The sequence below is a fragment of the Hemibagrus wyckioides genome, linkage group LG09 (genome assembly GCF_019097595.1).
Source record: "Hemibagrus wyckioides isolate EC202008001 linkage group LG09, SWU_Hwy_1.0, whole genome shotgun sequence".
Lineage (NCBI taxonomy): Eukaryota > Metazoa > Chordata > Actinopteri > Siluriformes > Bagridae > Hemibagrus > Hemibagrus wyckioides.
The window spans coordinates 250,973-275,549 of NC_080718.1; the positions used below are offsets into that span (position 1 = coordinate 250,973).

A 24,577-nucleotide genomic window follows, 5' to 3' on the forward strand; every position below is an offset into this window, starting at 1 on the left:
GTTCAGATAACGGCACTGAATTTATGAGTTGAGACTTTCAGGCACTGTTAACGAAAAATAGGATTAGACACGAAACGTCTGCACCTTATTCACCCCACCAGAATGGCACAGCAGAGAGAGGTTGGAGAACCCTTTATGATATGAGCAGGTGCCTACTGACTGAAAGCGAGTTACCAGATAAGTTATGGAAATACGCTATGCAGACATCAGCTTACGTGAGGAACAGGTGCTATAGTAGACGCACCAAGAAAACGCCATACGAGTTGTTCACAGGAAAGATGCCAAACATTTCTAAAATGCAGAAGTCCGGATCAATATGTTTTGCTTACAAACGAGAGAGGAGCAAATTAGACTCTAGATGTGAGCAAGGTATTTTCACTGGCTACAAAAACAGCCCAGCTTATCTAGTGTACTATCCTAACACAGAGAAGGTTCAAAAGCATAGGTTGGTGAGATTCACAGCTAGGACAACTAGAAAAAAGGAAACACAAACACCCGAATCACACACACAATATCCTAAAAAAAAGTTGTATATCCTACAATCAATAACATTGAAGGAAATGTTGATGAAAATGTGAAAAATGTACCAGGTCAAGGTATTCAAAGTGGTGTTTCTGAGACAGAGTGAATGCAAACAGCCAGGTCAAGTTACTGAAACTGGAATCAAGGAACCCACTAAGAGCCAAGAGGAGAATTTGAGACTGAGGATATGGAGGACAAGCTGCAATATGCGATATTCCTCAAACCTACCAGGATGCCATAACATCAACTAAGTCAGGGCAATGGAAAAATGCTATGGACAAAAAGATGCGATCACTAGCCCTCCTTTTGTCTTCGGGTCAAATTGTCATAACTTGGGTTTTCTTTCATATACTTGCATGAAAATGACATGGATGATTCAATACTATGCTCTTTGAAAATATTAAATATTAAAATTTTTGTTAAATTATGTGTGTATGAATAATTTTTTATAACACCATCAATTTGACCCGGCCACATTTAGTAGTGACCCATTGTCACACTTTTGAGCTTTCCAGAACATTGAACATACAACATCTGATCTACCAACATGGGGCTACACACACACACACACACACACACACACTCTTCAAAGTATTGGGCATTGCATTTCATTGGGCCTCCAGACAAAACAAAAGCTACACATTTGTAAACATTTCACACTTGTGATATGCAACATCTGATCTACCAACATGGGGCTACACACACACACACACAAACACACACACACACACACACACAGTCAAACACTGTTCAAAGCATTGGGCACTGCATTTCACTGGGCCACCAAACAAAACAAAAGCTATGAGATATGCCTTTGCCCATTTGGGGACAAGATAACAATAAACAAAAAAACCCTGAATTATAGCATCCTTGGGGAATTTCACATTTCACTCTAAGACAGCAAAATGAAGAGGACCTACACAGCATTCCAGGCCCTTGACCTAATTTTTGACCCTTTGGAGGAGGACAGAGATGAGGCAGAACCGGCAGAAGAGGAGCAGGAAGTGTCAGAGGAAGAAAATACCACAGACGAGGAGGAATCAACTGATGAGGAGCCTCCTGAAACGGAAGAAATTTTCCAATCAAAAGATGGAAATATTCTCTGGTCCTCCATCCCTCCAAGTGACCGACGCCGCATGTTGGGGACAAAGCGCGAGAGGAGCCCCCAAGGGCCAACAAGGTATGCTGTCTCTCGTGCTGATACCATAAAGTCAACTTTTGAGTTATTTATATTCAAAAGACAGTGTTAGACATGACCAACAAGGAGGGGTGTCGTGTATATGGTGACAGCTGGAAAAAATTAGATCAAATAGATCTACAGGGATATCTGGGTCTATTGATTCTTGCTGGGGTCTACCACTCCAGTAAAGAGGCTACGTCCAGCCTGTGGCATGCTCAGATGGGGAGGGCAATTTTTTGTGCCACCATGCCACTGAAAACATTCCAGCTCATTTCAAGCATCATACGATTTGATGATCGCAGCACCAGACCAGCGCGCCATGCCAGAGACAAATTGTCTGCCATCCAACAAGTCTGGGATAAGTGGGTGCAACGCCTGCAACCAATGTATAATCCAGGCACTATGTGACCATGGACGAGCGCCTGGTCCTGTTCAGAGGTCACTGTGGGTTTAAGCAATATATGCCAAGTAAACCTGCCAAGTATGGAATTAAAATCTGGGTAGCCTGCGATGCCCAGACTAGCTATGCCTGGAACATGCAGGTGTATACCGGCAAACCTGCGGATGGCCAGCGTGTGGTTCTCGAGGTGACAGAGGGTCTTTGGGGACACGTCATCACCTTTGACAACTTTTTCATGTCCTATGTCTTTGGCCAGGAGCTGCTAAGGAGGAAGCTGGCCATGGTGGGAACTGTGAGAAAAAATAAACCAGAGAAAAGAGACAGGGCCAAATTCTCCTCCAAGTTTGTATTCACTGCTCTTGTCTCCTACTCCCCCCCCCCCCCCAAATAAAGGAATGTGCTTCTCATGAGCACTCTGCATCGTGACACTGCAGTTAGCACCAAAGAGGACAAAAAGCCCCAGATCATCCTTGACTACAACAAAAACAAAGGGGGAGTCGACAACCTCGACAAGGTATTGCACTTTTTCATGTAATATTTTTCATTCAGCTCAATGCATTGCATTCTTGTGTAAGAAAATATAAATTAATTTTGACTGATTTGTTGTTTGTTACTTTTGTTGCAGGTCACCAGTGTGTATAGTTGTAAATGAATGACAGCCCGTTGGCCCCTGGCAGTGTTTTACAACATGCTTGATGCGTCTGCATACAACTCCTTTGTGCTGTGGAGAGAGATGGACCCAAGCTGGAATCAGGGGAAGTGCCACAAAAGGAGGCTGTTCCTTGAGGAACTTGGAAGAGAACTTGTGACACCTCTCTTAAGCCGATGCCAAGTTCTTCCCTGCATGCCAGCCTCTGCCAGCATGGTCATGGAAGTCCAGCAGGGTGCAAATGAAGACACACACACACACAGTTTCTGTTCATTGTATTTTTAGTTTGCAAATCATATTTGTTTGCTCTCACTTATTTATGAATACAGTTGCATCAGTCAGCTTTCACATGGGGATATGCTGGCTAATGTTTAACATATACCATATATCAGTGTTTCATGTAAATGAGGTTTATTGTTCATAAATTAAATATAATAATAAGCATAAGAGGTGTAAAAGAAGTTTTATTTACATGAAATTATGCCATGTTTTTGAGTGGTGTGTGTGTGTGTGGTGTGTGTGTGTGTGTGTATATATATATATATATATATATATATATACAGGGGTTGGACAATGAAACTGAAACGCCTGGTTTTAGACCACAATAATTCATTAGTATGGTGCAGGGCCTCCTTTTGCGGCCAATACAGCATCAATTCGTCTTGGGAATGACAGATACAAGTCCTGCACAGTGGCCAGAGGGATTTTGAGCCATTCTTCTTGCAGAATAGTGGCCAGGTCACTACGTGATGCTGGTGGAGGAAAACGTTTCCTGACTCGCTCCTCCAAAACACCCCAAAGTGGCTCAATAATATTTAGATCTGGTGACTTTCATGTTCATCAAACCACTCTGTCACCAGTCTTGCTGTGTGTATTGGTGCATTATCATCCTGATACACGGCACCACCTTCAGGATACAATGTTTGAACCATTGGGTGCACATGGTCCTCCAGAATGGTTTAGTAGTCCTTGGCAGTGACGCGCCCATCTAGCATAAGTATTGGGCCTAGGGAATGCCATGATATTGCAGCCCAAACCATCACTGATCCACCCCCATGCTTCACTCTGGGCATGCAACAGTCTGGGTGGTACGCTTCTTTGGGGCTTCTCCACACCGTAACTCTCCCGGATGTGGGAAAGACAGTGAAGGTGGACTCATCAGAGAACAATACATGTTTCACATTGTCCACAGCCCAAGAAACCAACGTTTGGCATTGGCACGAGTGACCAAAGGTTTGGCTATAGCAGCCCGGCCATGTACATTGACCCTGTGGACCTCCCAATGGACAGTTTTGGTGGAAACAGGAGAGTGGAGGTGCACATTTAATTCTGCAGTGAGTTGGGCAACTGTGGTTTTATGTTTTTTGGATACAATCGAGGTTAGCACCCGGACATCCCTTTCAGACAGCTTCCTCTTGCATCCACAGTTACTCCTGTTGGATGTGGTTCGTCCTTCTTGGTGGTATGCTGACATTACCCTGGATACCGTGGCTCTTGATACATCACAAAGACTTGCTGTCTTAGTCACAGATGCGCCAGCGAGACGTGCACCAACAATTTGTCCTTTTTTGAACTCTGATATGTCACCCATAATGTTGTGTGCATTGCAATATTTTAACCAAAACTGTGCTATTACTCTGCTAATTAAACCTTCACACTCCGCTCTTACTGGTGGAATGTGCAATCAATGAAGATTGGCCACCAGGCTGGTCAAAGTTAGCCATGAAATCTACAACACTAAATTGGCCAGTGTTTCAGTTTCATTGTCCAACCCCGTATGTGTGTGTGTGTGTGTGTGTGTGTGTGTGTGTGTGTGTAGCCCCATGTTGGTAGGTCAGCTGCTGCCCCCTGCTGGGTATCACAAGTGTAAAATGTTAAAAAAAAATGTGTAGTGATGGTGTGACCATTATACACTTTATGATTTATAAGCAGTCAAATCAGACCGGGTCAGTTTGACCCGGGAGGACAACAGGTGTGACTATTTGCTGCCATTAAAAAAAATGAAATGGTTTCAAGACAATATCCTGACTAAACATTGACATATACCAGTCTGTGATATTCCATCTACTTATGTGGCTCTGATCATTACCATAGTGAAAATAATTCAGAATTTCTGTTTTTTTTTTACTCAAAAATGAGGTATAATTTTACATAAATGAGGTTTATCATACCAAATATTTGCCAAATATAAAAAAGTGCAAAATATATGTTAATGTGTTGGAAACAAGCTGACTAAAAAGGTGAAACAAAAAAAAAAAAAGGTGATCATACATACCTCATTTTTTATAAGTGATCAAAACAGACCGGGTCAATTTGGGCTGCGGAGGAGAAAATTGTTTGATTAATGGAAAGGGAATAAGACCTTCACACTCACTCAGTTGCCACCAGGCAAACAGCCAGTTGGGGGCAGATGGGTCTACACAATTAAAAGAGACATTAATGGATCTGAAAAATACAAGGCGAGATTTGTCAGATGTGACAAGTGTAAGAGTGGTCATGCAGAAGGCAGCACAGGAAAATTTAGTCTTACACCAGATGGACGTTGAGACAGCTTATTTGCATGCACTGATTGACTGTGAAATTTACTTGGTACAACCAGAGGGTTATGAGCAAAAAGACAGGGTGAAAAGCTAGTATGCAAGTTAGAGAAATCTCTCTATGGCCTAAAGCAATCAGGCAGAAACTGGAACACTATGGTACATGTATGTTTAATTGAGAATGGTTTTACACAGAACCCAGCTGATAACTGCGTGTATACAAGGGAAAGGCAGAATGAGAAAATAATCCTGATAATATGGGTTGATGACCTAATTATAGCAGCTAACAGTGAAAGTGTTGTGAAAAGTGTAAAGGGAATGTTCACTGAAAGATTCAAAATGAAAGACATGGGTAGGTTGAAATATTTTCTAGGGATAGATTTTGAACAGGGAGAAGGTCTAGTTAAAATGTCACAGGAGAGATATGTGAGGAAAATACTAGATCGATTTGAGATGCAAAATTGCAAGTCTAGAGAGACTCCATGTGAACTGAAACCTGAGTATTCTGAAGATGATGAAAGAACCAAGAAAGTACAGAGAGGCAGTAGGAAGTTTAATCTACTTGTCCACTTGCACTCGACCAGATATACACTACCAGTCAAAAGTTTGGACACACCTTCTAATTCCATGGTCTTTCCTGATGTTTATTTCTTTCTACATTGTAAAACAATGCTGAAGGCGGCCGAAATACACAATAATGTCCTTTGAACAGTTGATATTGAGATATGTCTGCTACTGATGCTCTGTAAAGCCTTCATAACGGCTCTAATCTGAGGTGCTGTTAATTGGTGATTTCTGAGGCTGGTAACTCTAAATGAACTTCTCCTCTGCAGCAGAGGTAAATTTTGGTCTTGCTTTACTGGGATGGTCTTCATGTGAGCCAGTTTCATCATGGTGCTTGATGGCTTTTGCAAATGCACTTGACAATACTGTAAAAACTGTAACAACTGACTGTTTTTTGTTGTTATTACATATGGATTACTTAAGTCCATGTGTGTTATTTCATAGTTTTGAAATCTCCAGTATTGTTCTAGAATGTAGAAAATAAATCCCTAAACAAAAAACACTGAATTAAAAGGTGTGTCCAAACTTTTGACTGGTAGTGTATATATATATATATATATATATATGCGCTTTGGACGAGGTCGTCTGGAGGTTACTCACAAATTGGCTTAACATCTGAGTTCTTCATAGATTCAACACCAACTCAATGATGGCAATACAGCATAAGTACAATGTTAAAGAATGTCATTTTGTGTATTGATTAGAAGGTTGTTATCCTCAAAGTCCTCAAAGGGTTGGCATCTTCTCTTCGAATGTCCAAAATCTACATGAAACGAATCAGCATAGCTGCTGTTCATATTATTAGCAAGCAGTAGATGATAATGTGCATTTTCAGATGTACTGGAGCAGAAGGTTATGGAATGTATTACGTGTATGCCTGGCTAAAGAGCTAAAACTCTTTAAACTACATTTAAGCTGGGAGAGTGTATCTGAGCCCCGAACACTGTTCAAAGTTTTGTGATTTCAAAGAGTGTGACATATTGTAGCATGTTAGAAGACAAGTTGGATACATGGGAGCTAAACCATTTAGGGCCTTGTATGTGAGTAGCAGTAGTTTGTAATCGATTCTAAACTTAACAGGTAGCCAGTATAGGGATGATAAAATATTGGGGTTATATGATCATATTTTCTTGACCTGGTAAGAACTCTGGTGGCTGCATGTTGGACTAACTGTAGCTTGTTTATTTTAGATGCAGGACAACCACCTAGTAATGCATTACAATAGTCCAGTCTGGAGGTGATTCATGAATGCATGAATTAGCTTTTCTGCATCAGATACACATAAGATGTTTATTGGCTTGGCAATATTTCTAAGGTCTAAGGTGTTTTTGTAATACGGGCGATATGATTTTCAAAAGACTTGCTACTGTCTAATATAACAGCAAGGTCTTTCACTGCCGAGCTAGTAGTAACAGTACATCTGTCTAAATGCAAGGAGTATTGTGAGAGTACTTACTTTTTTTGGACTGAATAGTAATATCTTTCTTATCAGAATTTAATAATTTAGGTCATAATTTTATATGACCCATATTTCACTGCCATTACACCGGCTAGTTCCCCTTTTAATTTTACAAAATGGTATTGATCAGACAGGTAGGATCTAAACCATCTTAATGCCTGTCCCTGAATACCTGTGAAATTTTGTCATAATCTATAGGAGTCATGATGCATAGTGTCGAATGCAGTGCTAAAATCAAGAAAAACTGATAGTGAGATCCAGCCTTGGTCTAAAACTAAAAACAAGTCATTTGTGATTTTAACTAGCACAGTTTCTGTACAATGGTGTGACCTGAAACTTGACTGAAGATCCACAATTTTGTTCTTGATTCATTTCAAGACCATTTTTTTCAGTGAAGAAATTCATAAAGTCCTCACTACTAAACTGTGATTAAATACTCTTTTCAGATTCTGGTTACCTCTGAATGTTTCTTTTGCCCTGCATGATTTTATACATTGCGCTGCTGCTACATGACTGCCTGAATGGATAACTTTATAAATAAACAGGTGTACAGGTGTTTCTATTAAATTGGACAGTGATTGTACACAAATTCTCTAGAGCATTAACACTGCAGTGCCCGAGCCTGAAATACTGTAGCCTACGATGGAGGAAAACCCTGACCACATCCCGCTACCCGCACACCCATGACCAGTGGTCTGACCTGCAGGATTTGTTTTAAGTAGCTACTCGCTCTGCCTCACTAACATACGATTTCTTCTTAGAAGAATTAACATCATACTTGAGGAAACATGCAGAGGTCAGCACGTCCTGTGGTCATCATAATGGCCATTTTCTTTCATATGAATCTAATGTTAGATCGGAAGAATGAAGGATTTTTATTGTATAGGTGAATAAATGTGTCCTGCATGTCTAGTTAGGCTTTAGTTAGCTAAGTAAGCTAACGTAATGAGTAACTCTGGAGCAGCAGTCTATATTAACATTACTGATGTTATACAGCAACACAATAACACAATAGATCAACTTTTATTCTTCATATTCACCAAGTAACATTTCTTTTTCATAGCTTCTTTCTTTTAATGTAAAGCAGAATAAGATTACTGCCAAATACCCCAATTGTCCATCACACACCAAAGCATTAGTTACTAAATACTGAAATATTGACTAGTGCTGAATCTGAACTTTTTTCTTCTGAATCTGTAGAGCAGCAAGTTTCTGTTAAAGTCAATCTGCTTAGATCCTCTCTGGTCATTTGTTTAAAACTTGTTTATTCCCAGGACACAGGCGTGTCCAGCACACCTTAGTTATTCTGTATGAGTTACCAAGTCAGACTGTCCTGCTATAGTACTTAATATTTTCTTCTGCTGTCTGTATATGTTTCATTTTTAAGCACTTTATGTAGGAAACAATTTACAAGCCACAGACCCGGTCTTTATATAATGGTCCTTTTTCTTGTGTAGTGTCCATGCACAAATACCTGTGCCCTGTGAACACTGGCACACACACACACACACACACACACACACATTTCAACATCTGTGTAGTAAAGTGTTTTATCAGGTTTTAATTTATTTCTATATTATCTATAACATAAATCCTAACAGGAAAACTTCATTGTTCTCAAGGCCTGCTATTTTCCAGCCCCCATGTTCCCCTTGTGTGCCTTGACTACCCAGAATAACGTTAATTGATATCTGTATCATGTTCATGTCTAAGACCTTGTATTAACAGGCATGTGTGAGTAGAGTGACAGATTCTTCTCACATAAAATGAATAGTTAATTACATAATGTGATACAGTAGTAGGAAAATAGCCATCTGGATAAAAAGATGTGATTTTACAATCAGATATTCCTATTTTATATTTATTTTGTTTATTTTTTTGGAAAACCACTGTGAGCATTTTTACCCATGTTAGGGAAATTTAGAATTAATTATTTTTATTGTTTTTATTGCATTGTTGTTGTTTTGGAAATTTATTAGCTGCTATTTTACACCATGTATCCTGTAATAGGAGAACTTTATTTTCCTGTATTTTTGCTTGTAGCTCAACTTTCTGATGGGAAGGAGAACACCAAGACAGGTAGTGAGTCCTGCATCTTCTACTAAAAAAATGAAGGAATACAATTAGTAGTAAAAAGAGTAGAAATGTAGGATAAAGCAATTAAAACAAATTCCATCAGCAGCATTTGAATGAATCTTGAATCTGTCCTGGTTTTTAGGCCCACTTTAACAACACCCTTAGTTATCTCCAGTGCTTCCTCAAACTGCATTTGTGCCCTGCTTTACAGAGTCTCCTGCTTCTGAGGAAGTGAAGGAGATTCCTTCACCTTCTTCTATGAGTCCTGGACTGATGATGGAGAGCTCAGGGAGTGTCTGCTCAGGTGATGCTGAGCAACCTCCCTGCAGTAGTGTGGAGGTAAAACGTTTAAATCTACTACATCTTTAATTCGTGAGTAAAGATGCTCCTGTTTTCTCTGGAATAGACAGTCTGAGATAGTTTAAGGTAACTAATATTTGTTTTACAGTTGATGGATTCCAGCTTTGAGCCGGAAATACCCCAGTCCAGCAGAGAGAGCACTGTTCTCCTGGTCGAAGGTACAAATTTAAATGAAGATTAAAGTGAAGGAGTAGACTTAAGTATTTAGGCCCTCTTTAACAACACCCTTAGTTATCTCCAATGCAATCTCAAATTGCATTTGTGCCCTGCTTTACAGAGTCTCCTGCTTCTGTGGAAGGGAAGGAGATTCCATCACCTTCTGGTGTAATTCCTGAACTTTTGATGGAGAGCTCAGGGAGTGTCTGCTCAGGTGATGCTGAGCAACCTCCCTGCAGTAGTGTGGAGGTAAAACGTTTAACTCAACTACATCTTTATTTCTTGAGTGAATATGCTCCTGTTTTCTCTGGAATAGACGGTCTGAGATAGGCTGAGGTAACTAATATTTATTTTATAGAAGGAAGATTCCAGCTTTGAGCCTGAAATGCCACAGTCCAACAGAGAGTGCACTGTTCTTCCAGTCGAAGGTAAAAATTTAAGTGAAGATAAGACTTTATGTGAAGGAGTAGACTTAAGTATCAAAGGTCAAGCACTGGACTGGTTTAAATCTTATTTGAATAGAACCTTTTCTGTTTATGTAAGTGGATGATTATCCTCCAAAGCACATCTGACCTGTGGGGTACCCCAAGGATCAATTCTTGCCCCCATTCTGTTTTCTTTATATATGCTTTCTTTATATATAAAAACACAAAGTATTTTTTAATTTTTATGCAGATAAATTTCCTGAACTTAAATGAGAGTAAGACTAAGGCAATTGTGTTTGGTCTGTTAGCTCTCTCTGGTAGCTTAAATCAAGTGTCAGGCAGCTTAGCTGCTTATGTAAAACCTGTTAAAAACCTAGGTATTGTCTTTGACTCTGCCCTGTTATTTGATAAGTAAATACAGTTGTCAAATCATGTTTTTTCCAGTTGAGACTACTGGCCAAAGTTAAAAGTTTTTTAACCCCTGCTGAGTTTGAAGAATAATTCATGCAATTATATCTTCTTGTCTGGACTATTGCAATTCAATTTATATAGGTATTGGTCATTCCTATATGAACTGCTTGCAATTAGTCCAAAATGCAGCTGCTAGACTCCTTACTGGCACACGTACATTTGATCACATCACCCCCGTCTTACTCTCTCTGCAGTGGTTATTTTAGTGGGTATTTTAGAATAGAGTTTAAGATTTTACTCTTTGTTTTTAAGGTCTTAAATGGTCTGGCACCTTCTTATTTATCTGAACTTGTGACTGTTAACATATCTGCTAGATGTTTAAGGTCATCAAATCAGAAACTGTTAAAGCTTCCCAGATCAAGGCTTAAAAGAAAGGGAGACCGGGCTTTTGCCATAGTTGGCCCCAAATTGTGGAATAGCCTCCCTTTATCTATTAGGATAATCCCTACAGAATCTCTGTTTAAACTAAAGCTTAAAACTCATCTTATGTTAAAAGGCTTTTAAAATCTGAGTCAACCTGAGCTTGTTTTTTTGCCTGTATATGTACTATTTCCTGTCTCGATTGCTGTTATTTTGATCTTATAATTTTTGTACAGCACAATGGTCAATGATTGTTGTTTTATTGTGCTATATAAATAAACTAAACTAAACTAAGTATTTAGGCCCACTGTAACAACACCCTTAGTTATCTCCAGTGCATTCTCAAATTCTATTTGTGCTCTGCTTTACAGAGTCTCCTGCTTCTGAGGAAGGGAAGGAGATTCCATCACCTTCTTGTGTGAGTCCTGGACTGATGATGGAGAGCTCAGGGAGTGTCTGCTCAGGTGATGCTGAGCAACCTCCCTGCAGTAGTGTGGAGGTAAAACGTTGAACTCTACTGCATCTTTAATTCTTAAGTGAAGATGCTCCTGTTTTCTCTGGAATAGACAGTCTGGGATAGGCTGAGGTAACTAATATTTATTTTATAGAAGGAAGATTCCAGCTTTGAGCCAGAAATGCCCCAGTCCAGCGAAGAGTGCACTGTTTTTCTCCCAGAAATTACAACACCAGCTGATGTGAGATCTGGACTGAAGAGGAAACACTCAGGGAGTGATGCTGGGCAACCTCCCTGCAAACGTTTTAAGGTGAAACGTCCACTACATCATTAATCCTTGAGAGAAGATGCCCGTTTTCTTGATTTCTGTTATATTCACATTAAGAGAACATATAGATAGAATAAATAAACCCGAACAGATAGATCATGAGATCCAATATTCCATTCACAGAAAGAAGAGAAAGAGATCGAGTTACTTGTCAAAGCCCTGGAGGAGCTGAGGCTGGAGGACAGTGTAAAGACCCATTTAGAAACATTTGGTAAGTTAACAAAAAATAAATAATTAAATAATAAAATCAAACCTTCACATGCATGCAGATATCACTTCTAAGTACAATGCACAGTGTGAAATGTGATATCTGCTCTGAAAGTTTATTATATTTGTTGGTCTTTGAGAGCTGTTTCCAGAGAAATGTCCATCATTGTATTTAGAAGCTGTTTCACATTTCACAAAGCTGATCCACATTTAATAAGGAATTCCTCTATATGTAATCAAACCTGCATTTTTTTCACCAAGACAAGCCTAGAACTGGGTGCAGAGTCACGTTTTGGGCCAATTATGAAAAAGCCCTTTTGTCATGTACAGTACATTTTCCATAATTTGCTATTATTTTCTATTTTGCACTGCATTTGTTCTCTCCTTTACAGAGTCTCCTGCTTCTGAAGGGATGACACAAAGTCCATCAGCAGTAAAAGCAAGATCTGGGAGGAAAAGAAAGACTCCACTGAGTACCTGCTCAAGTTTTGAACTTCCCTGCAAGCGTGCTAAGGTGAAGTGTTGGGCTCTACTACAAAAACTCTGGGCATTCATATTAGTTAATTAAATTCACCACTAACAAGCATTCAGTTAATATTTTACACTGGCTCTTTCATAATCAGAAATCTGATGTCATTCATGAAACTGATGTTAATCTGAATCACTGCTAAACATTAAACTATTCTTTTTGTGTGAATTAATGACACTATAAAACTGAAGCTCAGTTGTTTTTCCCCTCTAGCTTCACCATGGTTAGCACCCGGAAGACATCATCCCATCATTTTCCAGACTCCTGGACCATCTGCCTTAATTTAAAATCTTTTTTAAAAATCTTTTTTAATTAAAAACAAATAAAGAAATTACTTTGTAATGACAAAAAAGTTGTATCTATCTATGTTGCCACAAGTTTCTAATTTCTGCAGACAAATGAGAGAATGAGAGATTTGGTGGGGAACAAGAAACTCTCACTAATCATCAGATAACAAAAACACCTTTTTAAAAAGCAAATAAGAAAATGTGATTCATCAGACCAGGTCACCTTCTTACATTGCTCCGTGGTCCAGTTCTGATGCTCACATGCTCATTGTCAGTGCTTTCAGCGGTGCACAGGGGTCAGCATGGTCACCCTGACTGGTCTGTGGCTATGCAGCCCCATATGCAACAAACTGCTCTGTGTATTCTGACACCTTACTATCAGAACCAGCATTAACTTCTTCAGCAATTTGAGCAACTGTAGCTTGTCTGTTGGATCTGACCACACAGGCCAGCCTTCGCTCCCCACGTGCATCAAGGGCCTTGGCTGCCCATGACCCTATTGCCGGTTCACCACACTTCCTTCCTTGGACCACTTTTGATAGATACTGACCACTGCAGACCAGGAACACCCCACAAGAGCTGCAGTTTTGGAGATGCTCTGATCCAGTCGTCTAGCCATCACAATTTGGCCCTTCATCAATCTCGCTCAAATCCTTACTCTTATCCATTTTTCCTGCTAGAGATGCAGACTAGATCCTTAGCACATCAGGTGCCAGGGCAAATATTATGAAATATGCTAAATCACCTTCTTTTGCAGTTGCTAGGCAGACATGACCTATCCCATAGCTTGAAATATTTGGCCTAAAACATCTAGCCAAGGGTATGGATGGTGGTCATAGGATTTTCTCATTATAGTGTATGGAATCAGATAGCCCTCAATATTAATGAATGTTCACACAATGATTCACAAATGTATATAATAGAAATTGACAACTTGTATAAGTATTTGTGATTTTTATTAAAAACATATTTACATGCTACGTTGTATATGTATTTATATATATAAGCTGTTGAACCTTTATTTGCAAAGTGCTTGTTATTTGTCAACTTCACTGCATTTGTGTGTGGGTGTTTTGAGACTCCCTGTCACTGCTCAGTTCAACTTAAGTGTGTGATTTAAGGCACAGGTTCCCTACCTGCAGGGTCCTAAACCTCACTAGAGGCTGCCAAAGTTTCAGAGGGGGTCACAAGGCCTTCTTAATTTTAAGGGATGTATGAAAACTAAAAATATACAGTCGGCCTATGTCCTGGCACTTTAGTCATTTCCATGAGAGGATTTCATGAAACTGTAATTTAAAAGAACAACAGCCAAGCATCAAGAAGAAGAACACACTTAATTTGTCAATAAAGCAACTTTTTAAGTATATATTATATATATTTAAAAAAGAGTTGTCTAAAAGCATCCTAAAAATCTCTAATGCAATACTGATAGAAAATGATAATTCATGTAAATCACTTATTTCTGGCGCTATGTGTTCACAATTAATCACACCTTTTAAACTACACTTATTTTACTGACTGAAAAGGAAGGAGGTAGGCTACAGATAAAGTGTGAATTTAAGGGCTGTGACACACCAAGTTGACGCCAAAGAATTACTGTCTCACATCGTCTTCATCTGGGTCAACAAGTGGTGCTTGATCACAGAGCAAAGACAACAGCTGACAGACATGTAGGGCTGGACGTTCAGTGCTTGTGTGAGAGAGGGGAAAAAGTGTAAGACCCGGGACTGCATTTGTACAAACCCACATGACCTTCAGCCATATGGCTCAGATATTCATTCAGAGAATGTTTACCTTGGGTTAACTCGTAAGTCCTTCAAATATACAAGGCACTCCATAAAACTAGAGCCTGTCTGAGACATAGATCAACAACCAGTCATTAAGAGGTATGGTCCAGCTAAAGTCCATCCATTACTCCTGATTATCCAACCAATCTCCTAACTCTCATGATGCTTCAGTGAGGCACTAAAGTGTTGAGTTCAGAGGATCCTCCCTTTAGTTCCACACATTAGACAGTGGACATTAAGGCCTAGAGTTAATCCCCAGAAAGCTACTCCAAGTTGTTTCTGTGTGTGTCAGTGTGTATAAAAAGTGAGAAATGACAGTTGGCAGTCACCGAGCTACGGTGAAGGAGCATCCAGATCATCTCCCCACACTGAAGCATCATGCAGTCTATAGCGTCTCTCTCCATTCTAGCCCTGCTGCTTGGCTTCTCACAAGCTTTCTATCTTGACTAACCTGAGCATGTGGACATCATGTCAAGGATTCTCACCATCAACAACGGTCTGATAACTCCCTGATCTCACTACACCAGTATTATTACTGCTACACATTCGACAAATATGGGCCTAGAACCTGTCTTGTTCTAAGATTAGGATTTTTGTAATTATTTCTTTTGGGTACGGTTTCCTTGCTGGCACCAGTGACAGAAATTGTAAGACACCACCATTACTACTTATTGATTTTGCTGTCTTTATCCCTTTTTGTTCTCTGGTTGAAGGATCCAGTGAACAGTGTTGTTGGAGGGAGACATACTCTTGCCAAGAGGTAGGAATGCTCTGGTCTGCAGCGACAGCAGCTGCTTTTGGAAGAAGTCCTCAAATGGCCTAGTGGAGGTGCCTTACACGTTGAGCAGTGTTTTCTGTAAGTGAAAGACTTCCTCATTATGACACATCTCTGTTTATTACTTGTTAATGTATTGAACGTTTTCTCTACAGCTTTCTCTGACAGGACCGTAATAGCCAATGCCATGGCCTCCTTCCACAGCAAAACCTGCATTCGTTTCGTTCCCAGGACAAATCAAACTTCCTACCTTAGCATCGAGAGCAAAGATGGGTGAGAACCACTGAACCAATCCCTGTACCTGAAAATGGAATTTGGAGTTCTCTAATTTTGTTTAATGTACAGTGTCCTTAGTTTGACGTAAGTGACATGGTTGATTCCCCTCTTTTTTCTCTCAGATGTTTCTCTAATGTGGGCAGATCAGGTGGTGCTCAGGTGGTTTCTCTCAGCAGGTTGGGTTGTGTTTACTATGGCATTGTCGAGCATGAGCTGAACCATGCACTTGGTTTCTACCACGAGCATACTAGGAGTGACCGTGACAAGTACGTCCAAAATCAACTGGGAAAACATCGACCCAACCACGCAGTCTAATTTCGAGCTGAAAAACACCAACAACCTCAACACTCCGTACGACTACTCCTCTGTAATGCACTATGGAAGAACAGCTTTCTCCATTAACGGGCTGGACACCATCACTCCCATTCCTGATCCGTCAGTGAATATTGGACAGAGAAAGGAACTGTCCGCCATCGACATCCTGAGGATCAACACCCTCTACAAGTGCTGAAATTGTTCAGAGGCTTCACTTGCTGTGCTAACAAAATATGAAATCATACAATAAAATGGCTACATGCATCTTTTTCTTGGTGTGTGCTTTAATAAAGTATTTCACTGAAACCCCATGAAACAGTTTTCATCATGCCAGGACCATGAATGTCCAGCAAGATTTATTGTTACTCCCTCCACCTCAGTATCACATACGTACCGGCATTTTATTGAATGTTGTTTTGTATAAATGAACCAGCACTTTGACATCTATGACTACATATAAATATAAAAACTATACATTTGAGGACAGTCATCAACTTTAGACTTCAAAAAGCATATCCAGTGAGAGAATCCTAATACACCATGTCCTGTTCGTTTGGTATAATTGAACCAGCACTTAGACATGTATGACTACATACAAATATGAAAACTAAACCTTCAAGGATCATCAACAACATTAGACATGATTGCAGAAACAAATCCTGTGAGAAAATCCTAATATACTACATTAGTTCAGCCCTCTGTAGGTTGATCATTTTCATTTCCATCAAATGATGTGGCATCCTTTCATTTCTAACACATTACCCAGTCCATTTCAGTATAGATATCCAGCATGATATTTTCCCCATTGAGATCTGATGTGTTTTCAAAGTGTTCCTTTAATTTTTTTAAACAGTGTATTTACCAGTGGTGGACCGTCAGTTCCAGCAAGGTCTTCTCTGCTGGCCTAAACAGCAGTGATCTGAATCACTGACTTGCATTTTAATATATTTAATATATTTTTCCATGAATGTGTATTAAATTATTCCCAATAGTCTATTCTCTACATTTCATAGCTTTTCTCTCGGTTGCGCTGTTTCCAGTAGTGTATATTTATGATAAGAGTATGTATCTAATCATATTTCAGCCAGTGGCAGACATCATGTGTCACCAGAGTGAAAGAAATCTGCCTTAAGGCCTTCAGAATCAATGGTGCAGGCGCCCGTAGCTTAAAATAAGTGGCAATGAAATTGTTACATTAACCAATCAGATTTCGAGTTGTTGTCACTGGGGCCATCTAGCAGGCATATGATTACGTCAGCAATTTCCGTCCTTTGATTGGATAATTGGAGTAGTCAGAGGCAGCGAACCGCCCATATACATTGTTTCTATATTCTCTGCGTCTCATTTCGGATCCTTGGGAGATTGCAGTTTGCTACATGCGTCATCAAGAATGTCTTTTTTGAGAAAAGTAACTGTAATAAAATTGACTATTCCTTGTGAGGTGTGAAATACTGTAGACTAATTTCTTTTTTACTTTGTTATTTAATGGTTGATTATTATCTATTGCCGTGGCGTCCAGGGGTGATCCTAGTTTCATTTAAGGGGGGCTCAGCCCCCAATGAGGGTATAATAGTAAAATAAATAAATAAATAAATAAAGGTTTGACTAACAGGGTAGGATAGTAAACTTATTGCAGCATTCCACTGTATTGCATAGATGTGTATAAAGTACTGAACAAGCCAAATACTAGTCTTCCTGATCACACACACACACACACACACACACACTTGTCCTCTGATCCTCGCTCTGCGGATTGAAAGACGGGGAGGAGCCGAAATCTGCCGCAGTTTTCATATGAAACTTAAAGCGGACTGAGGCGATCACGAATTTGTGTACAGTTTATGGACAATCGCTGAGGGCTGAGAAGAAAATGGCCTAGCGATGCTCATGGTGGCGTCATAATGATGGTAGAGATGAGGATTAATTCAGGAAGGACACCAGTGAAGGCCTAGGTGTGAAATGCACGGTCCGCCACTGAGTTTACATACTGTATAGTCCACAAGATACAAATAAACTATTCAAAGAAGTGAATACGCACGCGCACGCGCACGTGACGTCTAAAATGCACAGATTCACCCGGCTCGAGACACCATGTGGGAATACCTGAGATGCGGATTGGGGGCACGCAGATGATGATGATGATGATGATTATGATTATTATTATTATTATTATTATTATTTTATGTTTGTTATCGTTATTAATTATTATAATAATAATGTAATTACTATTATTGTATTGTTCTTATTGTTGATACATACACTTTATTACACTTATTTACTTACACTCATATATCAATATATACTTACTTAGATCGTTCCTTATAGACCGTTGTTGTTCTAACTGTGTGAAGAGCTTTGTAAATATGAACACAGTACTCATAAATGCATGTCACTAACTGTCAGAGAAATTGTAAAACAAATCCAACAATCCCTTTGCGCCACCTGCTGGAGAATCGATGAAATGACATCAAGTAATCTGGGGCAATTTTTGTAAACGTTTTCTGTTATCAAGTTATAACAAGTATACTTCATTACAATTCTATTCATTCATACAATTTCAGTTATTTATCTTGTTTAGTTTATAATAATAATAATAATAATAATAATAAACTGTAATCTGATTAAAAAAATAAAGAAAATATCAAGATAAAGTATCTTGTGTTATTGCACAATTCTCATATGATATAGTAGAAATCCCAAAATATATTGTCCAGTTTGTGGAAGGGGCTACTGGGAGCAGTGCTGGTTGTACAGTCTCACAGCAACAGGGAGGAAAGACCTACAGTACCACTCTCTCAAACACTTGGGGTGAAGTAGCCTACCACTACAGGAGCTGCCCAGAGTCATCAGAGTCTTCCAGAACCTGACCATCATCCTCCTTTCTCCCTCCATCTGCACTGGGTTGAGACTGCATCCTATGAAAGAGCTATTTTTATGATCTTTTCCAGTCTCTTCCTGTCTGCAGCAGAGATGCCACTGCCCCAGCTGAAAAAGCAAGATGCAAGATGCTGATGTCATGGACGTTTTGATAGGTCAACTGACAACATTTGAGTTAATTGGAGGCATATCCGTGGATGTATTTTAAGGCTCACCTCAAACACTTCCTTGTGTGACCCCATGGGAAAATCAAAAGAAATCAGCCAAGATTTCATCCTTGGGTACAATTTCCAGATGCCTGAAAGTGCCACATTCATCTGTTCAACAATTATACGCAAATATAAAACACCATGGGAATGTCCAGCCATCGTACAGTAGTTGCAGTACAAGTTTTAAATACTTTAAATACTTTTATGTTGCTGCTGCTCTACAGTAAGCTTACCTGTATATCTGTGCAGGAGTGAATACTATTAACATCTTGAATGTGAACTTTGGGTGTGCTGATTCTGTAACCTGTTCAAGTGGAATCCCCAACAGTTTCACCCAGAACACCAACTGCTACGCTCCAAACACACTCTCAACTGTCTCCTCACTGTAAGCTTTTAGTTTGTTCTTTAAGCTTTTTTTTACTTAGTAGGTTAACTTGTAGTCCAGCTCTTAAAGAGGCCATGTTAACATTGTTTTTGTCATTTACAGGTGCAATGGACTGAAGAGTTGCACTGTCGAAGCTTCCTCCACCGTCTTTACAGATCCTTGTAACACTACTGCTACATACCTCACAGTGTCCTACACATGCACCGCTGGGCATCTGGTCTTTTTCTTTTTCTTCTTCTTTTTTCTTACCTCTTTTCAGAAATATTGGGTAAACTGGAAAGAAATAAAGTTCTTATGAACTCATGAATGAAATATATTTTTTATTCTTATTATAAATTTTTTAAAAATCTGTCATCTGAATTACTTCAGTTCAGTGTACATACAGTACACGCAGTATGAAAGGTATTTTAAGTGCAGCAGTACATAATTAATTTCTTTCCTGTTCTTTTTATTGCTATTGACAGAATACCTTGAAGGATTTGAGATTTCAGTGTAAAAAGGAATCAAACCCTGTTAGCTTGATGAGTTTTGGTGTTGGTGTGCTTTATATTTGCATGTTATCAACATGATCAACTGCTGAAATACCCCCCCCCCCCGCCCCAAATTGTTTATTTGCTTTTACATGCAATGAGTATGATAATATAATATATAAAAATTCAAAAATAACAAATGAGTTTCACAAAATTTAACAAAATTTATAATAATAATATAAATCAATATATATATATTGATAAAAGGAAGTATAAAGTTTAAAAGGTTTATCTGGTGGCCGGTGCAACAGAGGGACGACCTGAAAGAGAAAAGCAGAGTCATATTACTCTATTACTGTCACAGATACACGCTGTGTGTTCAGAATTATTGTGTAGCTATTCAGTTATATATCACAGTAATTCTCAAACAGTTTATCATAGTTTGTATAACCATTGCACTTATTGATATTTTTCATTTTATTATTGCATTAAATTTCTTGTATTACAAGGTCAGCTGTGACTCACGATGTGAATGGACCCTCTGCAAGAATCTGTGAGGTCTTGTGTGTGGCTCAGTTGGACCACTGCTTCCTGTACACTCAGTCTGGGTGAGGGAAGCCTTGCGCTGCTTATTGTTGTTAGCCAGAGTCACATACAGTGGCTTCCTGCCCATCATCCTTCCATTCATCTCCTTAATGGCTTTTTCTGCTTCATTTGGAGAGGAGAAGCTCACAAATCCAAAACCTCGGGAGCAGCCATTCTCCACAGTCACCTGTAGGGGTCAGCAAGGAAATACAGCAAGCACAAAAATTAATATTACACACACCTACTGTATGTGGCTAATCTTGAGGAAAAACTAGCACTGTCATTACATCAAAACATAATGAAAATAGCTATATTATGTTAGTATCAGGGTTCTGGTATTGCACATTCAATATGAATCTCTTCAGTGTTAATAGTAATTTGAGGTAGCAACCATTCGAAAAAAACACCCAACTACACATTCATCTCCTTGTGCTGCAAGTGCACACTGGTTTTGACATAATAGAGCAGGTAAGGAGAAGTAAACAAAAAAAAGAAATAAAATGTAGGGTTTAGTAATTTTAGGTGACCTTTGCACTGATGACTGTTCCATATGGCAGGAACGCTTCATGCAGGCGCCTGTCGTCCACACTGTAGTCCAGATGTTTTATAAACACCTTACTCTTCTACAGAACAGAGAGCAAATCAACATCCAGCGTTTGATTTAGTATTTTATAGTAATCCATCACTCAGTATTAAGACAATCATTAAGCTAAAAATGTGTGACCAAAACATGGGAAAAATCATTAAAGTCCTGTAATATAAACAGAAAAATACCTGTGCATCCTGGGACTGCAGTGTGGTTTGCACTCTGCATATGTTCCTGTCCTGTTGGTTGGTTCTCCTCAATTCTGGAGATGCATCTGTAGCCACAACCAAACATTTCACTTTATCATCCAATCAGTATTATGATTGGGACCTATTGAGGCCTTAACAATGTTGTAAACTTAACACAAATTGAGAAGTGTGACTTACTCTGTGGCTGAATATTCTTTTGAGCCTGGTGTGGATTTGGACAGGGTTCTTTCAGGCTACTCTCTGCCCTCTCTCTGTGCCTTCCTCCATGTTCCTCCTTGCTCTGAACCACACTAACATACACTGGCCTGCTTCCCAATACCCTGCCGTTCATCTTCATGATGGCATTTCTGGCTTCATCAGGAGATGCAAAAATGACAAAGCCAGTGCCTTTGGGATGGCCATCCTCCATATTGACCTGCAGAGGAAACAGATTTAGAGATGCGAAAAGCAAAGAATGAGCATTACATGCACTATATGGTAACAATATAATAGATTTCCACATTCAGAAAATAAACCGGTTAAATAGTTCGCAATAAAAAACCCTCATCTTCTTGTGCTACAAGTGCACAGTGATTTTAACCTAAAAGAGGGAGTATGGGGAGGTGAAGGTAGTAATTGAAATTGACCTCTGCACTGATCACAGTTCCAAAGGGATGGAATTCCTCATGTAGTTGTCTGTCATCCACATTGCAGTCAAGGTTCCTCAACAGTAGTTTCACTGTCTGCAGAACAGGGCAGAGTCAACATCCAGATTGTTAATTAAGCCAATTTGTTAATTAAAAACAAAACATACAAAAAACAGAATAGCACAGCTTGAACAATAACTGATACAAATACTATATGCTAAGTAGAGACACACAAACATGTCCTTATATGGAAATAAAGCTAGAAATAAAGCATGTCCTCTCAGGCCTTGATCTGCAGCCAGACTTTACTACAGTACCTTTTTATTCTTGCAGAGGCGTTCATTAGGGAGCTTTTTGTCACTAACAGGCAGCTGCTGGACTCTGGCCTGCTTCTCTGCCTTCTGCTCCTCTACCTTCTGCTCCTCTACCTTCTTTACAAACTTTTGTACCTTTAACAAAAAATGAGAGAGAATTAGAGGATGAAAGACACAACATCCTTATGTTATGTATGCCCGACATATTCACAAGCTTATTGTCTTACATAGAAAGAGAAAGGCTCTACATTCTCCATCTCATTGTCCTCAGCGTCCATGATTTCACCCCACGTGAGTTTTGCGGGAGCTGGAGATGTACACTGTGGTAGTTCAGACATGGACTCAGGATCCATAGTAGGCAGAAAGTTGGAAATTGCCTTAAAGAAACTTGGCTCTTGAGGCACATAAAGGTAATTTATGTAATCAACAAAACTACTAACATAGCATAGCATAGTGGTTACAATGAACTCCCCAAAAACCCTGAATAGCACAGCTGAACAAAAACTGTTAGAAATGCTATATGCTATATAGAGACACAAACTTGTCTTTATATGGAAATAAAGCATGTCCTCTTAAGCCTTGATCTGCAGACAGACTTTACTGCAGTACCTTGTTATTCTTGCTGAGGCGTTCATTAAGGAGCTTTGTGTTTCTAACAGGCGGCTGCTGGACTTTGGCCTGCTCTTCTGCCTTCTGCTCCTCTATGTTCTTCTCTACCTTCTGCTCCTCTACCTGGTTGATGTAATCCATGCTCCAGGGATTCTGGTTTAAACAGAAAAAAGAGAGAGAATTAGAGGATGAAAGACACAACATCCTTATGTTATGTATGCCCAACATATTCACAAATCTTACATAGAAACAGAAAGGCTCTACATTCTCCATCTCATTGTCCTCGGCGTCCATGATTTCACCCCATGTGAGTTTCACAGGAGCTGGAGATGGACACCGTGGTAGTTCAGACATGGACTCAGGCTCCATAGTAGGCAGCAAGTTGGAAATGGCCTCTGATTGGAACTGAATAAAGAAAAAGTTAGAGAAAGAGTTAGCTTTAACGGCACTCGCCTCTTGAGGCACATAAAGCTAATTTATATAATCAGCAAAACTATTAATTAACATAGCATAGCATATTTCTTTACAACTTACCGTTGTACCAAGTCTGAATAATAAAAGCAAGGAAACTGCTGGCTCTATCTGAAATAAACTTTCTCGCGGTGCGATGTGAACTGCTGCTTGCTTTTCCTAACTTGCCGATGCTCTGGACTGTGGCTGACCAACACTACGTCATGTTCTGATTCTTTGTATGATGCGTTGTGTTCCGTCATTGCCATAGCAATGCTGTTCTCTCCACTACCCACCCTTCACCTGACCCCCCCCCCCTCCCCGCGCGGGTCATCAGGAGGTCATCATCAGTGATGGGCAGTAACGAAGTAAATGTAATTCGTTACTGTACTTAAGTGTCTTTTTCCAGTATCTGTACTTTACTAAAATATAACATTTCTTTGAGACTTCTTACTTTCACTCCACTAGATTTTGAAGTAAAATATCGTACTTTTTATTCCACTACATTATCCCACATCTCTCGTTACTTGTATTAGAAAAAAATAAATAAAAAGCAGTTGTCCAATCACAGCACAGCAAACCGAGCTACAGCGCGCGCAGTGTTTTTGAACCTAGGTATCTTTCCGGTTTCATTAAATGCAGCGAGTGTTAACGGTTCGGTAGAAAAACCCTGACCCCATCCCGCTACCTGCACACACATGACCCATGACCTGACCTGCAGGATTTGTTTTAAGATGTAGAACAGAAGAAAGACTCTTTCATATTCAGATACCTGCTCTGTCTCACTAACATCATCTTTGTGAAAATGTAGAGGTGAGCACGTGCTGTAATCATCATAATGGTCATTTTCTTTAATATGAATCTAATGTTAGCTCTCAGTAATGAAGGATTTTCTAGTGTATGTGAACAAATCTGTCATTATCTTAATTATGTCGTGTATGGCTAGTTCCGCTTTAGTTATCTAAGTAAGCTAATCAGTAGCTCTTGAGCAGCAGCTTATATTAACCTTACTGATGTTATACAGCATCCCAATAACCCAATAACTCAACTTTTATTGTTGATATTTGACCAGTCACCAAGTAACATTCCTTTTTCATAGTTTTTTTATTATGTAAAGCAGAATTACTGCACAAATACTGT

The 24,577-nt window shown here is 39.4% G+C and overlaps 1 protein-coding gene and 2 pseudogenes across 1 annotated transcript; 2 read left to right on the forward strand and 1 right to left on the reverse strand.

Annotated features, from left to right (window-relative positions):
• The first annotated feature begins 1,427 nt into the window (after window positions 1-1,427).
• On the forward strand, window positions 1,428-14,638 carry LOC131359382 (uncharacterized; annotated as a pseudogene).
• Window positions 14,639-15,129: 491 nt separating this feature from the next.
• LOC131359549 (hatching enzyme 1.2-like) lies at window positions 15,130-16,313 on the forward strand (annotated as a pseudogene).
• A 3,953-nt stretch (window positions 16,314-20,266) lies between these two features.
• Window positions 20,267-21,832, reverse strand: LOC131359072 (polyadenylate-binding protein 1-like). Its single transcript, XM_058398631.1, has 5 exons — window positions 21,616-21,832; window positions 21,418-21,503; window positions 21,171-21,266; window positions 20,584-20,830; window positions 20,267-20,378 (listed from the first exon to the last, which is right to left on the reverse strand). The coding sequence occupies exons 1-5, from the start codon at window positions 21,773-21,775 to the stop codon at window positions 20,347-20,349; spliced, it is 621 nt and encodes a 206-aa protein (XP_058254614.1). The 5' UTR covers window positions 21,776-21,832; the 3' UTR covers window positions 20,267-20,346.
• Window positions 21,833-24,577: the final 2,745 nt, after the last annotated feature.

What these genes read in the sequence shown, in the direction of transcription:
- LOC131359072 (XM_058398631.1), bottom strand. Translation starts at nt 21,775, where the DNA reads ATGAAGATGAACGGCAGGGTATTGGGAAGCAGGCCAGTGTATGTTAGT. An exon ending in TGCAGTCCCAGGATGCACAG is followed by an intron (nt 21,267 to 21,417) that starts GTATTTTTCTGT and finishes TCTGTTCTGTAG; the next exon opens with AAGAGTAAGGTGTTTATAAA. An exon ending in GAACAGTCATCAGTGCAAAG is followed by an intron (nt 20,831 to 21,170) that starts GTCACCTAAAAT and finishes TGACCCCTACAG; the next exon opens with GTGACTGTGGAGAATGGCTG.